This window comes from Mycteria americana, chromosome 18 (assembly GCF_035582795.1).
Source record: "Mycteria americana isolate JAX WOST 10 ecotype Jacksonville Zoo and Gardens chromosome 18, USCA_MyAme_1.0, whole genome shotgun sequence".
Classification (NCBI taxonomy): domain Eukaryota; kingdom Metazoa; phylum Chordata; class Aves; order Ciconiiformes; family Ciconiidae; genus Mycteria; species Mycteria americana.
Window position 1 is genome coordinate 2,237,707 of NC_134382.1, and position 23,303 is coordinate 2,261,009.

Below are 23,303 nucleotides of genomic sequence, written 5' to 3' on the forward strand. Positions count from 1 at the left end.
GCACTGAACAGGGAGACAGTCCTGTGCACTGGGGTCTGAAGAAGCTCTGAGGTGCCCTCCAGCTCCATTTGTTTCCCAATGACCCAGAGAAGCTGCGCAGTATGGGCCAGCCACACTCTGGTCCAGACATGCCTTTTGCAGAGGAAACAAAAGTGAGAGGAGACAGCAACCTTGTATCTGACCCTGCTTTGAGCAGGAGGTTGGATTAGATGAGCTCCTCAAGCGCCTTACAACCCGAATTATCTATGACCCTGTGATGACATTGGCGAGCCACCACAGAGCACCAGAGGTGACTCGCTACTCACACCCTCTCAGTATGACTCCCGCACCTCCTTTCAAAGGTCAGCACAGCCTTGGGCATCATCTGAGGTCTCAACACGAACCTGGTATGGGCCAAACACTGTTTCCTTAGGGATGTGTCTCTGGCTCAGAGGCCAACTAGACTGAGCAAGCCAAGGCAGGATGGCCCCTGCTTAGGGCTAGTGGGATGGTGCAGGGCAACCCTACCAGTGCTGTTTGTTCCCTGGTACTCACTCGATGTTCATGCGCATCACCATGCCCAGGGAGGAGTACCCTGCCATGGCAAAGTTGTCCCGGTAGTGCCCCAGCCGGATGGAGTCCAGCCAGTCCTCCACTGTCAGACAGCTGGCCAGGTCGAGGAGCCCCCTGTCGAAGGGTGTTTGGGTGAACCTGGGAGCATGATAGAAGGGTTAGACCAGGAGGTGTTGGTCCTAGGTGGCCAGGCTGTGAGGTCCACCTCAAAGAGCCTCTGACTCTGCACATGGGGGCAGGACAGAGAAAGCCCTCACAGGCTGGTAAAGGCAGGCATGCCACTGTGTGGGCACTGCTGCACATACTTGACCAGGCCCTGGTGTGGGGATGCCACGGTGGGAGCAAGGCAGCAAAGTGCAGGATGCTCCCCACTGCCCACCACAACCTGTGCCCATGGGCCCTCTGCATGTCCATGGTCACAGGGCAAGCCACTGCTGCTAGAGCTGGACAGAAATATCCCCTATTTGCTGCAACCCACATGCTCTGCCCAGCATCAGCTGTCAACCCCTGCTCATTGCAGTGGCTCAGAGAGCCCTTACCGGTTCACGGTGGCTGTGCACTTCAAATTGTCAGGGTTGCGGATCAGCTTGTCCAGGATGCCGACAATCTGGGAGAAGCGTGGCCTCTCGCTGCGGTCCTTCTGCCAGCAATCCAGCATGAGCTGGTGCAGGGCTGTGGGGCAGCCCATGGGAGCAGGCAGGCGGTAGCCTTCCTCCACTGAGTTAATGACCTGGAAGGAAGCCACACGCCAAAATGGATCTGCACCCCCACCCGACTCCCAGCACCCCACACGGCAGCTCACAGGGAAGATCCCTGGTGCATGAGCTGCTGGGGCCATCAGATGAGGAAGTAAGGCAGGTGTACACAAGATTCATGCTAAATAACAAGTGCATTGCCAGCGAGCTGTGTGCAGTCTCTGTGGACAGCTGGAAGCAGGCTGGAGACCATACCCATACAAGAAATCACTGCTATAACAGCGGATTTATTAAGTGTTCCAACAGGCCTAAAATGTTGCAGCTTCCCTCCAGCAGACAAGCCAACGAGAGCTGCACTCACATTCAGTTGTTCTACAAGCAGGACTTGCCACCGCTCAGCAAGGCTGGAGGAAACCCTGCTTGAAGGAATTGTGCGGAGGAGGTAGTGTAAGCCACTGCATCCATGCCCTGTTGTCACCAAAGCCACTTTCTAAAATAATAAGAACACTAGGGAGAGAGGGGACTCTCAGGAGTGTCAGAGCAGAGAGAAGGTTTATAGTCCCCATAGGTAAAAAAAAGGAGTCCTGTGGTTTTGGCAGAGTCAAAATATTCATTTTATTGCCTCCTTTTGGAAATTTTGTTCCCAGGTTGTAGTCAGGAATATAACCTACATTTTCCTACAGTTTTTATGCTACTCTTGAGGTAAGAGTGGCTCCACATAACTCTGACAAGCCCAAAGCCTACTGCCACATGGTGCAAGCCTGGGGCTCTCAGCAGCCTCCTGTGGGCAGTGCAAGGGATGGACACCCAGCACCAGGTGCAGGAGGGACTGGCAGGCTAATGCAGTGGGGCTGCAGTGATCCCAGGGAAGCCCTGATCCCTTCCAGGGAATGGGAAAGGCGGCACAACATGTGCTGAAGCTCTCCAGCCAGCAGAAAGGCTTGTACAGAGCAGCAGACAGGGATAGGGAGACCCACAGCGCACACAACTAGGCACAGCCAGGAGCCACGGTGCTGCAAAGGGAAAGGCTGTGAGGTGCAATGATGGCCAACACACTGATGTCCCCACTGAGGGGACAAGCACACTGTGCACAGCCCTGCAGGGATGTGAGAGGTAAGGACTGCTCTTCGGGTCCCTTTTCCCCAGCCCCCCCACCCCCGCTAGGCTGGCTTGGGTGAGGGCAGGAGGAGAGGCAGGTTTGCCACCATGCTGCCCCGCATCCACTCACGTCCCGGTTGGTCATGTTCCAGTACGGGCGCTCGCCATAGGCCAGCACCTCCCACATGACGATGCCGTAGCTCCACACATCGCTGGCCGAGGAGAACTTTCGGTATGTGATGGCCTCCGGAGCCGTCCAGCGAATAGGGATCTTCCCTCCCTGAAAAAGTGCAACAGTGGAGGCTCAGAGCATGCAGGGCTTAGGCATCCCTACCTCTCTGCAGCGGGGACAGCAGATTAGACAAGCGATACGCTGGGATTGCATCTTCTGGAAAGGACTGAGGAGGCAATCTGCACAAGATAAGCCTAGGGGTATACCTGAAGGATGACTTCAAGGTATTTCCAGTAGAGCAAGGAAAAAGCTGTGCTGTTTTACAAGGTCTTCTTCATGCACAATTCCGGCCCTCAGTGTCCAGGAGAGAGGAATTCAAAGTGATGAAGTGGAGCTGAGGGCTACCAGAGCACAAGAGCATGGAGCTGACCCTGGGTGCAGGCAGAGAGCCTGACTTGAGCAGACAAGGAGAGCGATGGCATGTGCTCCCTGTCCATTACTGCTTTGGCAGACAAGCACTGAAGAGGAAGACTTGTTGAATTAAAGGACCATGCTGACAAAAATCAGCAATATGGGCTAAGAATACATTTAAGCTTGAAATGTGGTTGCTAGACATCTGAAGAGGAAAGTTGTGGTGTAGGGAACATCAGGTGGGTTTCCCAGAGCAGCTGGGCAGGTGTGATGTGCCTGGGAACACCTTTCAGGTACCCCTTTCTAGGGAGAGTTGCCTCCACCCAACTGAGTCCTGCCTGCTCTGGAACACTCATTGATGGGGACTGAAGATGAATGATGTGTCCTTTGGGAAAGTCCCTTTGGGGAAGTAATCTTCTGAGCAGGTTGAGGACAACAGAGGAGGAACACAAGATACCATCTTATCACGAGTTTCTGAACAAGAAGGCATCCTCATTTTCAGGATACCCCGACTGAGACCTCACTAGAGATCTTGTGCTCCTTATCCTGTCACTGCATCCTTGTGGTTCAGCTCTATCCAGACTATGTACCTAGTCTTCCTCCAGAGCAACCAGCTCTGGTGGGTTTCACTGTGCCAAGATGCCTCAAAGTCTCTGCATTCCCGGTGGCTGCTCCATCCTCTAGTGACCTCCCTGCTTGCATTCATACTGGGAACATGAGACAGTGTCTCTAGAAACTGGGGAGGATTGGAAAGGGTCAGCAGGTAGGTCAATACATGAGCTCTGGTCACTCAGGTCACCTTCCTGACCCAGGACCCAGTGTGGTCATGGACATATTGTCTCTGGAAACTTGTGAGTTGACTTGAGAGTGTCTAACTTTTCCATCTGTCAGTGGCCTGGGGCAATCACCGTCAGTAAGGATCAACAAGACTGCAACACTAGGAGCCACGCACCGTGGTGGTGTACGCAGCATCGGGGTCATCCTCCAGGATGCGGGAGAGGCCAAAGTCAGACACTTTGCAGACCAGGTTGCTGTTCACCAGGATGTTGCGGGCAGCCAGGTCCCGGTGCACGTAGCCCAGGTCAGACAGATACCTCATGCCTGCTCCGATGCCGCGCAACATGCCCACCAGCTGGATGATGGTGAACTGCCCATCGTGTTTCTGGAGAGGAAATAACTCAGAGTTCATTCGTGGTTTTCACCAGCATCCTATTGATGCTGTTCTCATTAAACTAACCCCCTAGTACCTCTCATCTTTGGCTTAGTACCCCCTCTAACCCCAGTGCCTCTTGTACCCCCATCCCACCTCCTGCCCTCCCAGCACCTCTGACAAGCTGCTCAGGCAGGTGCCCTTGCCTTTGCAGTGCTGCTGTGGGGAGCTGGCCATGATGCCCTGGAGCTGGTGTCTGCTGGAGACGGGAGAGCCCAGAGTACACTGCTCTCATGCAGGAGTCACAGTGGCCATGAGGCTGAGGAGCAGGAACCAGCCTCTTCTCCAGTCACTCAGCCCAGGGGGATGTGCAATGAATAAAAATATGAGAGATCTCCTTACCCTGAGGAAGGTGTCTAGCGAGCCATTCTCCATGTATTCAGTAACAATCATTACCAATTTGCCTGCAGAAGACAAGGGAGGTCAAGTTAGCAGAGAAGTCACCTTCCTCCAGGAAGCCCAGTGCCAGGCTTTTACTGGGAGAGACATGAATCCAGGCCCGTGGATATTCTGCAGCCCCGCAGAGCAGTCTCACCCCTGCACCGTGCAGGACGGGGACGACGGTGGAGATGTGGCACTAACCCTGACACTTACTCGTCCCTCCAGGTGCTATTGAAGTGGCTAGGTCAGCTTTGTTATCCTGCTGAAATTTGCATGCCATTAGCATATTATTTTGCATCAGAATGTGCCTTTTTGAAGGAAGACTTCAAATTATGATTCATTACAGGCAGCCTTTAAAATAAACGCTAATGCGTAGGACATTTCCTACCCCCCAGTCCAATAACCCTGACCTGGGGTGCACTGTGGAGCAAGATGGGGAACTGCCGCATGGAAAGTTTGTCCTGTAAGAGAAGGCAAGGGAGTGGGATGGAGGAGACCTCTCCAATGGACATCTGACAAGCAAGCAACTGGGGCAGCCGAAGGATGGAGTGCACCCAAAGTGATCCCTGACCCCCATCTCCCAGGGTGCCCACAGGGAGATACGTCCCAGCTCTGCCCCACCATAGGGTCCCAACCCCACCAGCCACATACTCCTGGTCACCACCCCCTCCAGGTGGATGACGTTGGGGTGGTCGAACTGTGCCATGATGCTGGCTTCACTCAGAAAGTCCCGTCTCTGCTTCTCCGTGTAGCCTGCTTTCAGTGCCTTGATGGCCACGGGAATCTCCCTCTTCCCTGGCAGCTTCAGGCGGCCGTAGCACACCTCTCCGGACTCCCCTGCAAGGCAAGGGAAGGTGAGAGCATGGGGAGTTCCTCAGCTTTTTGCACCGACTCACCAGCACTATGAACCACCCAGTCTGCCGGCACATTCGCAGTGTGCTCCAGCCCCTCAGGACAATTGGGCTCTTTGTGCATCGCTGCATCCGAGTACAGAAAGGATTGCACATCCCCGGCTTCCAGTGCCACCTCTGGGAACTGGGCAGAAATATCAGAAACCACCTCTCTCTGATGCCTTTTACTGAAGGCAATGGGCCAAGAGTAATTACAGTGGCACTTACTTTGCTACTTTTAATGAACAAATCTGGGAGTCTCTTAGAACAGCAGAGATGTCTCTCAGCCAGGCTTCCTCATGCTGCTCTGTTTGGCTCTGCACTGTCCCTCAGCACACAGGGTGAGCCTCCGTAAGCCCCTCGGATGCTGCTGGTAAAGCTCCAGCTCCGGCTCTGCCCCGTGCTTCCCTGCCAGCCCCTGTTCAGCCCCTAAGCAAAAAACCCTTTTGTTCTGAAAATTTACCATTTTGCTTGCAATTTCATTTGCATCTTGTCACCCCAGATGCTTGCTCCGAGGTTTGAAAGCAGGGTGGCCACATTGGAGCACACGGGACAGGCTGAGCCATCTGCTGTGTCAGCCTGAGCCGTCAGTGCCACACCAACTGAATAGCAACCCTCTGCACTAGTGTGCCTCCAAAGAGTTTATTTCATGCCCGGGGACTCACCAGACCCAATGACCTTCTCAATCTTGATCCGTGAGGCCTCGATTTCACGGGTGAACTCGTGCACGGCTTGGCAGGGGTCCTCGTACGTGTGGGGGTCCACGTAGAACTTTGACTCGGGGAACTTCACTGCCAGGTTTCAAAGGGGAGAGAGAAGATGAACTCTTTCAGGCAGCCCTGCTGAGAATTAGGGGTCCCCAGCAGCCAGGCAGAGGATGGGCAGGGGCAGGACTTCTTGGGTTAACATGCTGAGGAGCCACAGAGGTTGCAGCCCCAAGGAAAGCCAAGGCACTCTTTGGCATAGCAGTGTCCTCAGAGTAGTCCAGGACATGGCTGCCCAGGTATCCTCCATGTGATTGTCCACCTCCATCACTCCGCCACCACCACCCCTCACCTGTGATGAATTTTCCACTCTTCTGGCCTGTTGCTGTCTGGGATGAATGTGCTGCAGTCCCATCTCACACTGTGCAGCACTTCAACCCCATTACCAGGATGCCCCTGGGATCAGAGCCACCGCCCAGCTCTCCTAGACACATCACTGGGAGCAGGCAGTGGTCAAAACCCTTCCCCTTGGAAACTGCAGCAGTGCCAGAGGGTAATGGTCCAGGTCCCTGCCCATCCACAGGGCTGAGGTCCTTCACATCCCAGGGGCAGCAGCAGGGAGGATCCTACCTTGCCCGTTCTGATAATGCATCTTCTCCTCGTCGGAGTCCTGGAAAGCCTTGCTGTACCCGCAGTGCCTGCCACAGGGACACAAGGATCAGAAGAGGTGCTCCTGTCCCTCACTCCCACAAGCAGCCCAAAGGCAAGGTGGAAGGCAGTGCGTGCCAGGGCTGTAGGCAGCCCAGGAGGAGCTGGAGCTAACGTTTGGCCCTCCACCAGCTGCATCCCTGCGTCTTGCTGGACTGACACTTTGGCCTGAAGCAAGGTACTTTCCAGGTGCTCTGCAAGGCTTGGCAGTGCTAAAAGCTGCAGCCCTTTTGCCTCCTCTGGGCAGCGGCATGTGTGCTCCAAATGCTCAGCCATGCTGAGATGCAGCAGCACATAGTCCCTCTTGGACCTTTCTGATGGAGAAGAGCTCTCTCCAATTCTGACCTACCTCCTAGCCCAACCAGTCAGCCCTCGTGCTGGTACTAGTATTGCTATGGCTATCACTATCGATGTTCAGCCTGCTGGCATGAGGGAAAGGTCTGGAGATTGGCTCTGCCTCAGGGAAGGTGGAGGCACGGTGACTTCTAAATGAAGTCTCTTGGTTGCTTATTAACCCCTGACAATGGATGCTCTGGACAAACTGAGAGGAGAAAAGTTGTGCCCAAGTTCTCCCATCCCTCCTGCCCTGCTTGGTGACAAGCCACACTGACCTCCAGAAAACACTTACCTCTTCTTGCAGATTAGGACCACCAGCAACGCAACGAGGCCAGCGATGAGTGTCAGGCAGATCCAGACAATCGTCATCGTGTCGTACCGGAGAGAGACTGGAAGAAGCAGGGTAGGAAGGAGGTGAGCTGAAGTGAGGAGCACTCTGCTGTGCTCAGAAAATCACCTACCCGACTGGGGTCATGTTCTTCAAAGATAAAGCACCATTCCACACCCAGCCCCATCTTTGGGGCCCTCCTAGTGTACAGGGACCATTTACACATAGGGAAACCAAGCACAGATCTGGGATAGCCATAGGGATACAGCAAACCAGTGCAGAGAGGAGCCTGGAGCCTCAGGACCTCACCAGGCCTTCCCTGCCCTAACTGCTACATCCTTCCTCCCTCTTCTTTCTAATGTATAAACACATCTCAGGAGGGCAACCTCAAGCAAGCCCTGCAGGCTGAAACCCCAGGAGATGTGCCTCCAGTCTCTCTCCCTGCATGGCAGAGGCACAATCACCATGGACAAGGGCGTTGCCATCCCCCATGCTCCCTGCCCCACACTTCCCACATCCCACAACTGCACACACCCACCTGGCTTCCCCGTTTCCACCTCCACGGTCTGACTGAACCTCCCACAGCCAGCAGAGGTGCGAGCCCGAACCTGGAAAATGTAGCGGGTTGCAGGCTTGAGCCCAGAGATGGTGGCAGTGGTGCCCTTGGATTTCAGAGTCGAATAGCTCTGCATTTCCTTGTCCTGGGGAAAAGCAACACCAAAAACCTTGCTGCATCAGCACAACAACCACAAATTCTTCCAAAATAGTCCTTTGTGCAAGGGATGATAGCAGCAGGATGATAGCTGGCTGATAGCAGCAATTGCACCAGCAGGATTTAAACCGACCCATGCTCCTGTCTAACTCCACCACGCTGGGGCTGGTTTGCAGCAGCAAGGTCAGCATTACCTTCTCGTAGTACTTGATCTCATACTCCAGGATGATGCCATTGGGCTGGTCTGGCTCTTGCCACAGCAAAGTGACGCTGTTCTGGCCTGTGCTCTCCTGGCGGACCACCACCACCTGGGACGGGGCTGGGGATGCAGACAGCAGCGTGTTAGGTGCCTGCTGGTGAGGGTCCTGCATGGGTGAGGGCAGCAGGACACAGCAGCAGGGAAGGGTGGAACTGGAGCCCCATGCAGGACCCCTGGTTTAAACCATGTTTCTGTTTCAATTAAAGCCGTGTGGAGATGAGTGCTGCGAAGGGGCTTGCAAACAGGCTTTTGTTCACTTCAGTTGCCTCAATCTCTTTCCCATGGAATGAGCAGGCTCCAAGGAGATCAAAGAGGAGGGCACTGTCCCAGCACAGGCAGAAGGGGACACCAGTGCTTTGCTGTGGATCTGGAGCCAGAAAGGAGAAGGGGCTGTGGGGCTGAAGGTCATGGAGATCCCTAGCAGGACCCTGACCTCTCCTGTCCCACCTGGGGAAGGGGGAGAGGGGCTGGGGAAGAGGGAAAGGGGAGATGATAAATGCCCAGAGGGGTTTCCAAGGATTGAGCATCAGTCTAAAGGTGCCCTGGGGATGCTCTCCTGCCCTGAGATACTTGTCATCTGCCTGGGCCTGGGTTGGGAACCTGTGAATCGGTCCTTGTACCTGCCATGTCTGAATTGGAGCTGCCACAGCTGGAGGATCGAACTCACCGGCCTCTTTTCCTTCTGGGAAAATCGCCCCTGGAAGGACCCCAGACAGTATGGTGGGGTGCTGTGACGGCCAGGCGCAGCCATTGGGTCTGACTCATGGGAAGGGGTCAGGCACCCCTTATGACCCTAACTGCTGAATGAAAAATGGGATGTGGTGGCTCTGGGGAAGATGGAGCTGCTGTCTGCTGTGGCTGCAGCGCAGGGTTGTCGCTGGACCAGCACAGAGACCAAAAGAGTCCACAGGGGCTGCAGCAGCAGTGGGGCACCCAGGGACTTGAAAGGCAGCAGTTATAGCTCAGTTCACCTGCGAGCTGGCTCCTCTGAGAAGCAGAAGTCACTGTTGGGACACAGGACCCCAGGGAGCTGGGACAGGGTGTGGATGGTGGGAATCAGCTAAACCCCAGGGGCATGTGCAATGCCATCTCTCCAAACAGCCCCAGGGCATCTCTGCTGCACCCGCTCCTGCCCTGCTTAGCCGCCTCAGGCTGGGGGGACAAGAGTGACCAGCACCCAGCACAGGCAAGCCACCCTGTGCAGTGCGGCAGGGGTCCCTCAGCCCCTCCTGGTGGGCAGGGATGCTCTGTGGTGTGCAGCAGCTGCAGCACTATGCAGGCGCGGCAGCTAAACTTCAATCACTACCAAATTCCCCACCCTGCTGGTTTCACAGCACCTGCTCAGCATCCACTTTCCAGCAGAGAGGTTGAAATGTGAATATTCAGCACTTCCCAAAAGCATCCACCTCCAAAGCATCAGGCTGATGCTGCTCGTCAGCACTTGGAGGGATCATGCAGGAGCGAGCCGGAAGGACTGAGCCGTTTCCATGTGGACTCAGCGGACGACTGAAGAAGTGCTATGGTCAGGCATTAATAACAACAGGGCCTTGTTCTTGTGCCAGCCATGAGCTAACCCAACGAGGCTCCCCAGGTTTATCCTGCTGGCACCACCACCGTGAGAGCAGAAGGGGCTCAGCATCACAGGAAATTCCCGTGGGCTTGTTTCCAACTGCGAGGATTAACAAGAAGGGTCAGTCCCTGCCCTGTCCCCTCTGCCTGAAGCATGCTCCATGGAAAGGGGCTTAGCTGCGCTCTGCTCTGGGGAGATGCCCAGGTGACCCTGGAGCAAGGTCCTGGCCCACCTGGGCTAGAGCATTGCCCAGAAGTATTTCCTGGGGAAAGAGCATTTCACAGCAAAGGATTTGCAAAGGTAAGACATGCATGAGAGAGACTTTTCCCAGCAACCGTTGCTGTCACCTGCCAGGGCCTGGCATTGGTGTGAGCTAAGAGCAGAGCATGAACTGCTGCTTGGCCCTTTGGGAAGGAACAGAAGGCTGGAGGAAGAGCCTGAAAGATTCATGCTCCACTTAGTGTTCCTGTCAATAAACAAGTGTTCTCCGTGCCCCCTGTCTCCTGCATAAAAGGAGCCTCCACCAGTGGCTGCAGGCTGAAGTAGTGGGAAAGGAAGATGAAAAAGGATACCACGAACCAGAGAAGGGTAAGTGTTGCCTTGGGCAGCAGCTTGTCTCCAGCGCACCCCAGCTCCCTGAACCTACCTCCAGCAGCAGAGAGGATAGGGGTCACATCTCCTGGGGGTCCCCATGCCTATCACCAAACCAGCCCTTGGCTGCTAGGGCAGGTTTTGGCTCCTGCAGATACTGGCTGGGGCAATGTTGGAGCAACATCAGCATCACGCACACAGGCAAAGCCTGGAGGGGGGTGTCTGCTCCTCCTACCTGCCTGGTTTGTTGTGATGTTGGCGACTGCAGCTCTCCTGGACTCCAGGCTGAGATCAGACACGCCATTGACGGCCTCCACCCAAAAGGAGTAGTTGGTGTGGGCCAGGAGGTTGGTCACCGTCAGTGCTCCCTGCACCAGGCTCATCTGCTGCGGCACAAAGCGGATCCCACTGCCGCATGCCTCACACTGGCCAGCATCCCCCGTGCAGCGCCTGCAGACCACGTTGTACACGATGTCAACGCGTCCCCCCTTGTCCAGGGGTGGGCCCCACTCCAGTGTCACAGAAGTGCCATTTACACTGGAGATCAGGTTCACAGGAGCAGAGGGGGGCCCTGGAAAAGAAGCAGAGGTTCAGGCAGAGCCGCAGCTACTGAAGCATGTTGGGACTGGCAGAGCATGAGATCAACAGAGGGGTGCACCTTGGGCAGCACGTACCCACACGTACAAACATGCTACAGGGAAGACAGAGCTGCTCAGAGGGGGAAATGCTCCAAACAGGAGACAGCAAAGACACAGACAGGTCTTGAGGTGAAATGCCGTGGAGGTAAGGTGCTCTGGATCAGGATGCCAAGTGACAGGCAGGGAAGAGCTGATGTTTGTTCTGGGGGAAGCAGGAAGCAATGGGGATGTGGGAAGATCTGGGGGGAAGAGCCAAGGTGTCAATGGGCTGGAGGGTGTTGAGCAGGACCTGCTCATCTAAAGGGAAGGGCAAACTCGCATCTGAGATTAACAATCTTGAGTGGATATGCCCTAGGGAAACACAAGTCAGATGTTGCTGACCGATCTTTCACCCTGACTTCAGCTAGCAGCCTTTCTGCCCACCTGGACCAGCTGCAGAGAGGAGGACTCCACTTGGGATTCTCTTGTCCCCTTTTAATAGTATCAGGCCCCTCAAAGTAGCCTATTGCAGAGAGCTGAGTGGAAACCACATAACAAGCCTGGTGCCACCATCCACCCACAATGAAGGAGAGTGCAGCAGCACTTGTGCTGCCCCACGGCCTCCCAGGGGTCTGACCACCCTGGGCATTTCTGCAAAGGGAAGCAGCCAGCAAGCGGCTGACACGCTGGCTGGTGTGTGAGCAGGCTTGCTGGCAAAGCCATGGTCTCACCCTGCTCCGTTGCAGGAGAGAGCCCTGGGAGGGGAGCAGACTCTGTCCAGGGATGTTTGGAGAGCAGCAGGATGAGGATGAGACAGAGCGCAGTGAGGGAGTGCAGCTAAGGGGGTCTCAGCTCGTGTGCCGAAGGGAGACCCGGGGTTGAAAGGCCATGCACCGAGGCAAGGGTGCCTGATGGGATCTGGAGCATCTGCTCTGTCTGAGGACATGACACCTGCCCCGCTGCAGGGCGGACGGGTGCCTTGGCAGCCGGGGTACTCACGCGTGCAGGCAGCAGAGGGGGGGTCCTGCACCGCCCTATAGAAGCTGGTGTCACAGCGGCACACACGGGCTGCCCGGCTCTCCGAATGGCTGTGCAAGGGGCACTTCGCACACAGCTGGTCCCCAGGGGCCGACTTGTAAAATCCCAGCTGGCAGGCTGCAGAGGAGGCAACAGGCAGAGGTCAGAGGGATGCACCTGGACGAGGAGCACCCCATGGCTTGGCGAATCCCACCAGCGCAAAGCTGGACCCCCACTTTTACCCCCGTCCCTGTGCATGGGAAATCAGCCCTTCTCCCCAGCGTCTGGGTGAGTCCCTCCTCCAGCTGGAAACCAGGCTCTGTGGAAATTGCTTTTGTCTCTCCCCCCAGGCTGTACTTACTGCCATCCTGGTACCTGTTCCCCACTGTTTCATAAGAAGACTTGGGTGCCTCTGTTTTTTGCAAGCTGCCTGCAAAGCTTGAGGTGGTCTCCTTGCACCCATGCCTGCTGGCCATAGCTCTCCCCACTGCAGCCACCCCTCTGGGCCACTGTCTGGCCCCGGGGCAGGGCGGGCTGCAAAGATCAAACCAGGCAGCACTGGAAATCACCTTGTAAAGTATTCTAAGAACCATCATTTAGGGGGCGAATTTACGGCACAGTCCTCACTTCACAGTGGTTACCACACTACTCACACTGGGTGTGCCCAGGTGTCCAAAAGCATCCATGTGGGAGGTTTCACGAATTAAAAGCTCCACACCTGGGACATGATGCATGTCCCTCTGCAAGCCCCTGGTGTGCTGCTATATGAAGGGACAAACTAACTTGCACAAAACAAGGGAAAACACCCTCTCTTATTCCACATTGCAGCAAACTGGCAGTGCATGCATGCTGCCTGCTCTCTGCAGAGGGACAGCAAGGCCAAATGAGCCAGCCTGAGTTTTTTCTGACAACGCAACCTGCCTTCAGTTGCTCTGCCTCCTCCTGGTGCTGGGGGCTGTGCGGCAGGAGCACATGCTCATCCCACGCCGGGGCTGGCATGAGTCTGCTCCATCCTACCCCCACCTCTCCTAGCAGCCCCTCGGGTGAATCATTTGTCACACAAACAAACAACTCATCTCTTGTTAGGAAAATCGATTATCTCAAGAGTGACATGTGGCATGTCAGGTGTCTGTCTGGGGGTGGAAGGATATGTCCTCTCTTGCAGATTTAAGTTCCAAGTAAGGAAAACAGGCTCTTGTCTGGGTCCTGTTTTCCTGTCTAGGTCCTATTCATCAAGTACTTCTAGGACCATTTCCAGTGATTCAAGCATTAATCCTGGCTCTGCCTCATTTCTGGTTTTCCCTACTGAGGTAGTAATACCTTCATTTTCCCATCTTTACCCCCAGTGGCCACTTCTGCATACTTCCTCAATTTTTGCTTCCAAGCATGTAGAAGGGTTTTGTTTGTGATCCAGCATCCCCAGTGGTCTGGGTCCCTCCATGCTGGCTGTTTGTTTTACTTCTAGGTGCTGATTTGTTTTCTTATTAATAATAGTCCTTTCCTTGCCACAGATTTCCCTGGACTGATTGCTACCAACATATTTCACGTATCACACGCTGCACAGTCATACAACAGCCTCTATAACCGAGCTACTTCCAGCAATGGCAGCTGAAGGCAGTGCTCCAGCCACACACATCCCTGCTGGCTTGCTGGTCCCTCTTCAGACTCTGTCACCAGCTTCTGTGGCAGTTTCGCACTGAATGCTACTTTAAAGACAGGGGAGAAATAGCACCAACAGGATGTACACGTGCTGCACATGCCAGAGATGTTGGTATCACAGGTTGGTATCACAACTTGGTATAGCAGGCTGGAAAAAGCAAAGGCCAGAAGCTCCAGAGTTTGTTCCCAAACCCCTGCTCCTCCAGTCCCTGAATAGCATCAGAGCAAGGAGCAGAAATGCCCAAATTTGGGGATGCAAGGGAAGGCAGATGTGACTTATGAGGAAACTGCAGCAGCTCAGGGCTGGCTTTGCTCCCCAGCTCTCTTGACAACTTTCACCTCCTCAAGGGCATCAGAAGAGGAGAGAAAACAGGGGAGGCAGAGCTGGGAGAGGAGGTTTGCTGTCCCCAGCCAACCGCACCAAAGACAGCCCAGGACATTTGCCAAGCTCTGGTGCTGACTGGTCCTCGTGATGCCACACGCCAAGAGAGACAGGGACTCTTTGCCTTTACCAAATGCCCTCTGCCTGATGCTGCAACATGTGTGCAACCCCTTGTTTTTGGCTGTAAGACCGAGATGAGTGTTGTTACACCCTGTTCTCAGGTGGGGACAAATCTGGGGGGTAGCCAGCTGGTGGAAAAAAAAAAGCAAACCTCTAAGAAAGAAAAGTTCCCAGTTCCTCTGTGTGGGAAAGGATGAAGACACAGCATGAGCACAGCCGACCAGATGGGAATCGAGCAACAAGACAGCCCCACAGTCCACGCTAGCCAGTGTGCATGCCAGGATTTGCCACCTTCAACTTGTTGTGTGAACCCCTCCTTGTACCTTCAAACCACTGTCTTCTCTACCAATGCAGGAACCAGCAACCAGGGACTCTTGATTCAAGAAGCACTGGAGTGGTTCCCCCCACTAATATTTACTTAAAGATAGAGAAGTCAGTGCTGTATCAGGTATGGAGAGACAGGCCAACAGGAAGGATGGGAACACGAAGCACAGCAGATTTGCACCAAGCAATTGTAATAACTTAGCATTTAATGCTGTAAAAAACCCCATTAATTACCTGTAGCAATGATTCACAATTATTTTAGACGCACCTGGGGGAAATTATGCTAAATGACAAATTACAGGTGAATTTGTGCACCAGGGCAGAGCCATTGAGAGCCACCTTCCAGCACCTGGACAGCACGAGCACGTGAGGAGGCCTGGAGAGCAACTGGGGCTGGGGCAGGCACTGTTCTGAATGGGGCCATGCCCCTCCGTGTGTCTCAGTGCTTGCTTTAGATGGAAGCAGGACACACGTGCAAAGCCTTTCGCAGGCACGGAAGACAGGGCACCAGCTTGGAACCTGCACAAGATATGAAATCCCTACAGTACAGGATGACAGGCATGTCCTGCTATAGATTGAGCTCTCTCATGCCAGGCCAATGACATGTGGAAGACCAGGACCTCCCAGGTTAGCTCTGGTAAGAGCAAGCCATCAGAGAAGTGGCCAGCAAGAAAAATTCAGTCAAACATACCATGTCTAAAATCCACAGCCATGACTGTAGCACACACCGAGGCCACTGAAATCTGAAGTCACCCACTAGGGAGGTGCAGAACCGTTGTCCTGCTGTCTTCACTGCAACCAGCTACTGCACCTGTCAGAAGTGCCCTCCCAGGAGCCCTGTAGAAGGTGGGGTTTTCTTTTTTTTTATTATTTTATGCAGTTGATACCCTTGCTCTGTGTCTGAGGATCTTGGGTCCTGCCTCTCTGTGGACCAGCTGAAGTCCTGCTACCGGTGTCCTCCTTCTGTCCCCAGTGCCATTCCCCTTGCAAAGCCCCAGCCAAGGCTGCCTGACCTTGCAGTTTCATCTCACGGGGTGGTTTTGCAGTGCACATGGGACAGCAGCAGACCTTCACCTGCAGCCCAGCTCAAGACTTGCACACCTACACTGGGCTTGCAGCCCAGACACCTGGCTGGTCCCAGTGTCACAAGCAGAGCCTACAATAACCAACACTAAACCTGTGCTTGACAGAGCACATCTTGAGCCCTCTGTCGCATAGGTGGGTCCCCAGTTATCACCCCAACCTCTTGAGGTCATTACCATGGGGCTTCCACTGATCCCCCCACCCTGAACAGCACATCTTGCCTGTTTTTCCTAGCCCACCAGCCCCACTCTCTCATGCATCGCCTGCTCAAGGGGCCCCGGAGCAGCAGGCTTGTCTCAGAAACAGTGAGCATGGGGAGGGCTCTGCCAGCCATCTGTAGTTCGGTCCATTTGTTTCTCTCCCTCTCCGTCCTCTGGGGACAGGACAACGTCTGCTAATAAACTGGCAGAGCTCGGGAGATGATAGATGAACCTGTCGAGGATACGCTAGCCAGGAATGAGCCACTCTTCTCAGTCTGAAGTCACCATCTGGGACTAGTGCTCTGCAGGTGGCCCTGGTGGGACCACCAAGGGCTACTTCAGTGGGGCTGCAAATGCAAGCATTGACCCCGTGTCACTCCCTCACAGCTCCATCCTCAGCCCAGGAGGTTTGGGCAGGGTGAAGGCACAGCTGAGAGGGTGTCATGGGGCAGCTCTGTGGCACCAGTGCCACCAATTGCCCCTTTCCCTGACCCTGCAACAAAGCTGGGCATCAGCAAGCACCAGAAGAGCCGCCATGTACCTCCTTTTGGCAGTGCTGGGAAGAGACAGAGATGGAAATAAGGGTGTCATAGCCACTGTGACAGCCAGGGACAGGCACCAGTCCCAAAGCCCTCCAGGCTGCGGGAGAAGCTAGCACAGAAAATCCCAGCTCCTTTCAATCCAGTTTCAGCATAATGCCTCCAATCTCAGCTCCCACATGACACAGACACTGAAACAGAAGCATGTTATTCACAGTCATGTCTTAAAAAGAGGCATCTGCCTCATTGCACCAAACCTTGTGTTTTTGCAAGGCTGTGCTCCCCTTTCCCTGCAATCCCAGGTCAGCCCAGGCTCTGTCCTCAAGTTGGTCGGTGGTCTGGAGGGGGTTTTGGGGGCTGGCTGGGGTGGCTCTCTCAGGCAAACTCTTGGTCCCTAGATCATGCATCGCCCCACAGCCCTGCTGATGCTCTGTGCATCCTCTGCACGCTGCCTGCCTCTGCACTGTCTCACACCCCGATCATTGCCTTACCTCTAGCACCTGGGCACCACCTTACAGCCCTTCACACAGCCCAATTCCCCCCTTGCAGCCCCTTTGCACAGCTCACAACCCTTCCCACCCCCAATACTACCTTACAACCTGTCACACCACTCTACACACCTGAACTTGTCTCACATCACCCCAGACTCCACCTCACATCACCTCCCTGCTGCTTGGCCCTTCTTCCCACAATTCAACCCATCTCACACTCCTTTTCCCCCCCAAATGTTGCAGAGAGGGGAACAGGGGGAGTTTTCACCCATGAAGGTTTTACAAAGCTAGCAAAACCCTACGCATCAGGCTGCAAGCAAATGGCACATGCAGCAAAGGGCACCCTGCACAGCTTCTTGCTCAACACCCAGATTTCACAGCCACCAGGACCAGTTGTATAAGGAGGGCCCTGCTCTTCCAAGTGGAGTAATTCCACTTCTAGTGCTGGGCAAACTGGAATCGCTGGCTGCACCCCAAACTGGACATCTGCATGGTGCTGCCATAAAAAAATCAGCAGGTCTTGCCTCTTGCCTTGAATTCAGTACTGTTGAAAGCACCTCTGACTCTGCCCTGCTCTTCTTCCCTACATCTTCTAAAAAACAAAACAAAACAAAAAACAGAAAAAAAAACAGGAAACATCCAAATCCCAGTTTGCTGTGAGTGCTGCTCTACTGCCTGGTGCAGACATCCTTCCACGGCAGTGGAGTCGAGGTGACGCTGTGCAGACTTATGTAGGTGAGACAGCCTGGCACGCTCTTGGAGCAAAGGCTTATAAAGATAAAGCTTATCTGGGGAAACACTACAGCTTGCAGGAGCCGGATGGAAACAGGCAGCCTAACTAGAATTAGAAAAAAGCTGTTTCCAAAACTCAGTCTTGTCGGAGGGTTTTACACAGAACTATCCAAGGCTTTTGAAAAAAACAGCTTTCACCAGGCCAAAACCAAACCCAGAAAACATTGTGTTCAGAAAGGAGTGGGGCCAAATGGGAGCCACCCCTGCAGATGACAGTGCTGGAGGTAACCCTGCATCCCTGCTGCAAGGCTTCAGAGAGCAAAGATGCATAAATGAGGAAAGGACATACAAAACACAAAGAACTTAATCCCAGCCCCTGCAGGAACCAGTATGCAGCTTTCGAGGGTATGTATGTGAGCCCTCTCACCACATGCATATGGCTATGGATATATACAGGGACTGAGCTTTAAAATAAGGGTGCCCAGCACTCCAGCAGAAGCAAGAGCATTGCAGGGGCCAGTACAGCCCTCGCCCCCGCACAGCTGAGCACCACCAGGTTTTGGATCCCTTTCTCCTTCACGGGGAAGTGTCAGCGGCAGCATCTTGTTTTCAGGAAGAGGAAGAAGTCATCACACAAGAAGTGATGACATGGGTGGGATCTGGATCTCATGCCAAGTACAGACCAAATTTTTGGCACGGTCCTACTGCTCTGTGGGATGAGGAGCATCTTCCCCATGCAAGGTGATCACACCAAGCCTCCAAATATGCTGGTAGCAAATTTAAGGTCCCCAGCCTCCCATTGCATTACACCATCTTCAGTGTAAGTACCAGTGCAAAATGCCAGGTTTTTCTTGCAGGCTGCCTGTTTCTAAAGTCCCCAGCGACAGCCTCCCAGGCACCTGCACATTGGTAATCCAGAGCAACAATCTGTGTTCATGACCTGAACCCGACCAAGTTCTGTGGAAAAGAAGAGTTCAAACCAAAAAAAAAAAAAACCACATTCCAAAACTGGTGATGGTCTTTGAGTGCTGCCAGATCCATCCATCACAGTCCAGCTGCTCTTCAGCACTTCTTATAGGGACTACAGAGACCTACCAAGCACAAATGAAAGTTGTTTCACCCCCATCAATTCCCTGAACTCCAGCCTAGCATCATTTTCACCCTTCATCTGTGTCAGAGGCTAAACACAGCAAACTCAGAGGAAAAGTGGCAAACAATAAAATGTTCAGCCAGGGACAAAAACCATATTGTTCTGTTGGTGGGGAAAGGGCAGCTCTGCAGTCATCTCTGTCCTTTTTATTTGTTCCTAACCAGGAAAAGAAAAAAAAAAAGGTTTTAAGTGTTTAAAGCAGGGCTGCTTTATTTTGTTTTCCTAGTAAATGCAATTAGCTGCTTGCTTTAGTTCTAGAGGAGGGAGTGAAGGTGCTGGAGATACTGAGATCACCCTGTCCTGCACCCTGCCTTCTCCAGCATGCTTGCTGAGCTGAATTAGCCACGCACACACAGCCCAGCATACCCAGGATCCAAACAGACTAATTAGCAGCCAGGTCTGGGACTATAAGATGGAAGTCCTGGTATGAGGCAAATGTGAATCCAAGGATCCCATCCCAGGGCTGGATAATCCTCCAGGGGAAGAAGTTTTTCCAGGGGAAGAAGTTTCTCCTAATGTCCAGCCCAAACCTTGCAAGCAATTTGTGTCTCTGACACATCTTCTTTGCAGTCTGTTCCCATCTGAAGTCTGATGCCTGGATCCAGAACAGTCCTAGCTTATGTGGTTGGGAAAAAAACCTGTTTGGATTTTTTTTTTTTTTTTTTTAGGGTGTGGGGCTTTGCATGAGATAAACAGAAGGCGATATAATCTTACCAGCTGATATTGCCTGTATTTTACAAAGCGGCTGACTGACTTGCAAACCAACAATGAAAATCTTGTGAGTCACTAAGTTTCTTTGATTTTCTTGCCTAGCATCACTGAAAGGACATTTGCATAACTCCCATAGCGCATCTTCGAAACTGTCACTGCTCCTGCCCTTGAAAGGTTTATTTTGGTACGCTCACGGCAGAAGCCCTCTGTAGTGGGCACCCAGGGCATTGGTGCAGTCTAGCTCTGGGTACAACAGCCTGGTGCCCTGCCAGCAGGCACAGGAGACTGAGCAGGCGTCACTGAGGTGCAACACAGCCACCAAGCCTGCGGCTTGGAGATGACGTGTGTGCTGGGACTTGCATAGAAAGCCTCCTTGAAATCCACACCAATCTGCAAAAAAATGTGAAATGTATTCCAACATGTTTGTTTGGAGTTGCAATGACAGGGTATTTTGACATATATTTATCTGTCACCTTGATATATGGTACATATGCTTCCAGCAGGACCTAAGGGAGGTAGAGCCCAGCCTGGTAATGGGTGCACTGAAATCCCAGGTTTACTGACTGACAGAGGCATGTGTGACCCCCAGGCACATTTTTGGGGACCTCATGTAGCTCAGAGCCAGGAAAAAGAAGGTTTGCTTGGAGTCAGCCCAGCAAGACCAGTGTCCTGTTTCCAACTGAGCAGCCTGTATCGGCTGTTTCATGTGAAGAGATAACACAAGGAGCTCATGGTTACTCTGTGATGTTCTTATACAAGTGGGAAAAAACCCACTGTTAGCAGAAAAAGGGGAGAGAAGCCTGAGGCTTCTCAGACCACCTCTGACTTAGAAAGGGATAAGGAGTTTGGGAAGAGAATGGAATGGAGCAAGGTTCTCATGGGCTCCCTTAAACCATTAGCATATCTTTCCTCCTCCCTGCATGCTTCTCCACCCCTTCGGCACTGAAGGAAGGGAGTACAGGCTGTGGTCTCCCTGCATAGGTATCCAGGGGCAAGCAGCATCCCCACCTGCACTGCACTGGGAAAAGGGCTCCATCCCCTCGCACCCAAGCCCAAGGAGAGCAAGTCGCATGCCTCCACCTTTCCTCCCCTTCCAATATCAGCATCTGGACCACATCTGTTCACACAGCTGCAAAGGTTTGCTGCTGTGGCCGCAGGTCATTGCCCAGCACAGCACAGCTGGAGTCCATGTCTTTGACCTGGCTTCCCCTGCCAATGGTTTCACCTGTGTCATTTTGTCCCCTGGTGTTTCTAGGGCTTACCCTGAGCCTGTGTGGCTAGGGTTGTGCCCATCAGCACAGTACATGGGTGATGGGGTGCAGCTGGATGGGGTTTCCCCTCCTCTCACACCATACAGCTCTGCCCCCCATTTGCCCCGCCAGCTGGAAAGTCAGTCTCCACTGACTTTCTTCATAAAGGTCCATGGATGCAAAACTGTATTCACAAGCACATAATTACCAAGCTGGGTATTTTCTCCTCTTAATTAGCAATGCCATGGTGTTTTAATTGCTCGATTAAAGTTGCCCACGAGGAAGGTTTAAGGTACATTAAATTTGCTGATTGGTTCATCAGCATGAATCTCACCAACTGGAAAAAATTATCTGGCTTCCAGATTGCCAACCAGACTCTCCAGATCCATTTCCACCACCCGTGTGCCACAGGAGGCACAACAGAGCCCAGCAGCAGAGGGTTTTGTCCATGAGGGGCCACCAGTCCTTCTCCTATTCCCATCTCTCCTTCAGTTTGGGAGCTGGAGGGGAAAGGGTCCCGGCAGTGACAGCCTCCCTTTCTTCTCCTTGTCCAGAGGACACAGGCCATTTTTTCAGCTTAAGCAGAGTTGGGTAAAATCTACCCCAGGGCCAGATCCTCGTTCAGCCACACACATCAGACCCCTGTTTGGTAGCTATTCTTGCTCAGCCCTGGCAGGCTACAAACACCCGTCCTCATGTGCAAATGGGCTGATGGAGCAGCAATTGCCTAATTGTTGCTCCCTCCTCACTGTTTTCCAGCCAAAGGCAACAGCTGAGCTGAAGCCCCTGAGCATCGCAAAGGGAAAGCAGCCAGAGCAATCAGGACACCCAGAGGCTAAGATGCCTGGTCCCAGGCTTTTGACAAAAACGTCTGAACAGCGAGTCCCACTCCTGAAACCCATGGATATACTGCAAAGATGCTCTTTGGGAACTGCATTTCTGCCAAAGGCTCATCCACCTGCTCTGACAGCAGGGAAGGGGCTCTGTCCCTTCTGTTTTACCCTTTTTCATTTGTTCATTAAAGAAAAACCTTCCTGGGAGATTCTGCACTCCTGGAGGTCTCCATGGCTGATGGCTGGATGTATGGATGGGTTTGTGTCAGCTCCCAGAGAGCAGCACCATGATCTGTAGCCGTGGCACTGCTACCAATGGCCCAAACCAACTCTCTGCATGTGTACAACTCGCAATCAGCTGAACAGATTTTAGCCCAACTTTCCAGTTTTGCTCATTGATAGCTGATGACAAGCACAGCCCAAGGAATAATTCCGCCCCAAAAGGCTGACCCCAATGCAAGGGCCACAGCCCCAAAGCTTTGGTGGCTCAGGAGCCCAACAGCCCTCCCGAAAGAGGGACTGGCCAGGGCTTGTAGGAGGGGTGTAGGTGAAGAACCACAGTCCTCACCTGCCTGAGCCTCCCTGTCCACCTCTCCATCCATCCACAGGATGTGGTACGCATGTCCCGGCTCTCAGCCTCATGGCTGCTTGAGGAGGTGGCTTGTGGGTTTCTTCCCTTCCCACAGAAGCAGGCCCAGGGTTAAAGTGCTCCCCTTTCTCATTTCTCTAATTGCACTGACATTGAAATGGGTCTCTTATTTGTCCTGTACAGCAGCTGCATATAAAGAAGGTGAATTATGCTGATTGTCTTCTTATCTGATAAATTGCTGGGACAGATCCTTTTCACTTATGCTATTGCTTATTCTGCTATTTAGGCAGAGCAGTTGCTATTTGCTGTGTGTAAAAGATACTAACATGTCTTGCTGTGGACTGATACGTTTCAAGGAGGAAAGAGCAGCACATCCGAGGCTGGCTGTGGATGATGGGGGTGAGGGAAGCAAAGTCATTCAGAGCCTTGAAAACAGAGGGGAAAAGCAAGTGGGACAGCAGGGCTGTGCTGCCCTGGGAGAGAGACCCCAAGGGGTTTCATCCTTGGGGTGGCTGTGGCAGAAGATGCTATGGGACTAGAAGCTGGGAATTTTAGGAGCTGGCAGACCCCAGGACCCCATCAGCACCTGTGGCAATTCAGGCTCAAAACTGGTTTCTGTCCAGTAAGGCACTGCAGCACTCGTGCCCAGCCACAGCGGGAAAAGAGGGTCCTGTGCCTCTGAAGAGAAATCGGGCAGATGCATGAGGCACAGATAAGGGGGACAAATGTCTTGTGCAATGCAGAGCTGTGACACATCTGATGCCAGGCTAGCTGGCATCCTTAGCGTGGTCCTGACCCCAGTGGCCCTGGGCTGAGATCTGGCCCCCCGATCCCATGGAAACTGCCCCTCACATCCTTATGGAAACATCAGGACAAGATGAAACGTGTGGATCCTGCCGGAGTAAGTGCAAGGAGTCAGAGATCCCAGCCACCACCTTCCTGCCCAAACAAAGGGGCATCCAAGGTGATGGCTGACAGTAAAGGGGATG

At 53.4% G+C, this 23,303-nt stretch overlaps 1 protein-coding gene across 1 annotated transcript in view; it reads right to left on the reverse strand.

The window, feature by feature from the left end:
- Nucleotides 1–470: 470 nt before the first annotated feature.
- Nucleotides 471–23,303, reverse strand: part of ZBTB40 (zinc finger and BTB domain containing 40) — a 132,822-nt gene continuing 109,989 nt past the window's right edge. The window contains exons 19-31 of the mRNA XM_075520547.1: nt 12,234–12,389; nt 10,853–11,188; nt 8,392–8,516; nt 8,024–8,186; nt 7,450–7,546; nt 6,744–6,811; nt 6,075–6,200; nt 5,171–5,356; nt 4,481–4,542; nt 3,881–4,090; nt 2,476–2,625; nt 1,092–1,282; nt 471–690 (exon numbers count right to left, since the gene is read on the reverse strand). Coding sequence (XP_075376662.1) covers nt 531–690; nt 1,092–1,282; nt 2,476–2,625; nt 3,881–4,090; nt 4,481–4,542; nt 5,171–5,356; nt 6,075–6,200; nt 6,744–6,811; nt 7,450–7,546; nt 8,024–8,186; nt 8,392–8,516; nt 10,853–11,188; nt 12,234–12,389 — 2,030 coding nt within the window. The 3' untranslated portion in view covers nt 471–530. The remainder of the gene's footprint in view (nt 691–1,091; nt 1,283–2,475; nt 2,626–3,880; nt 4,091–4,480; nt 4,543–5,170; nt 5,357–6,074; nt 6,201–6,743; nt 6,812–7,449; nt 7,547–8,023; nt 8,187–8,391; nt 8,517–10,852; nt 11,189–12,233; nt 12,390–23,303) is intronic.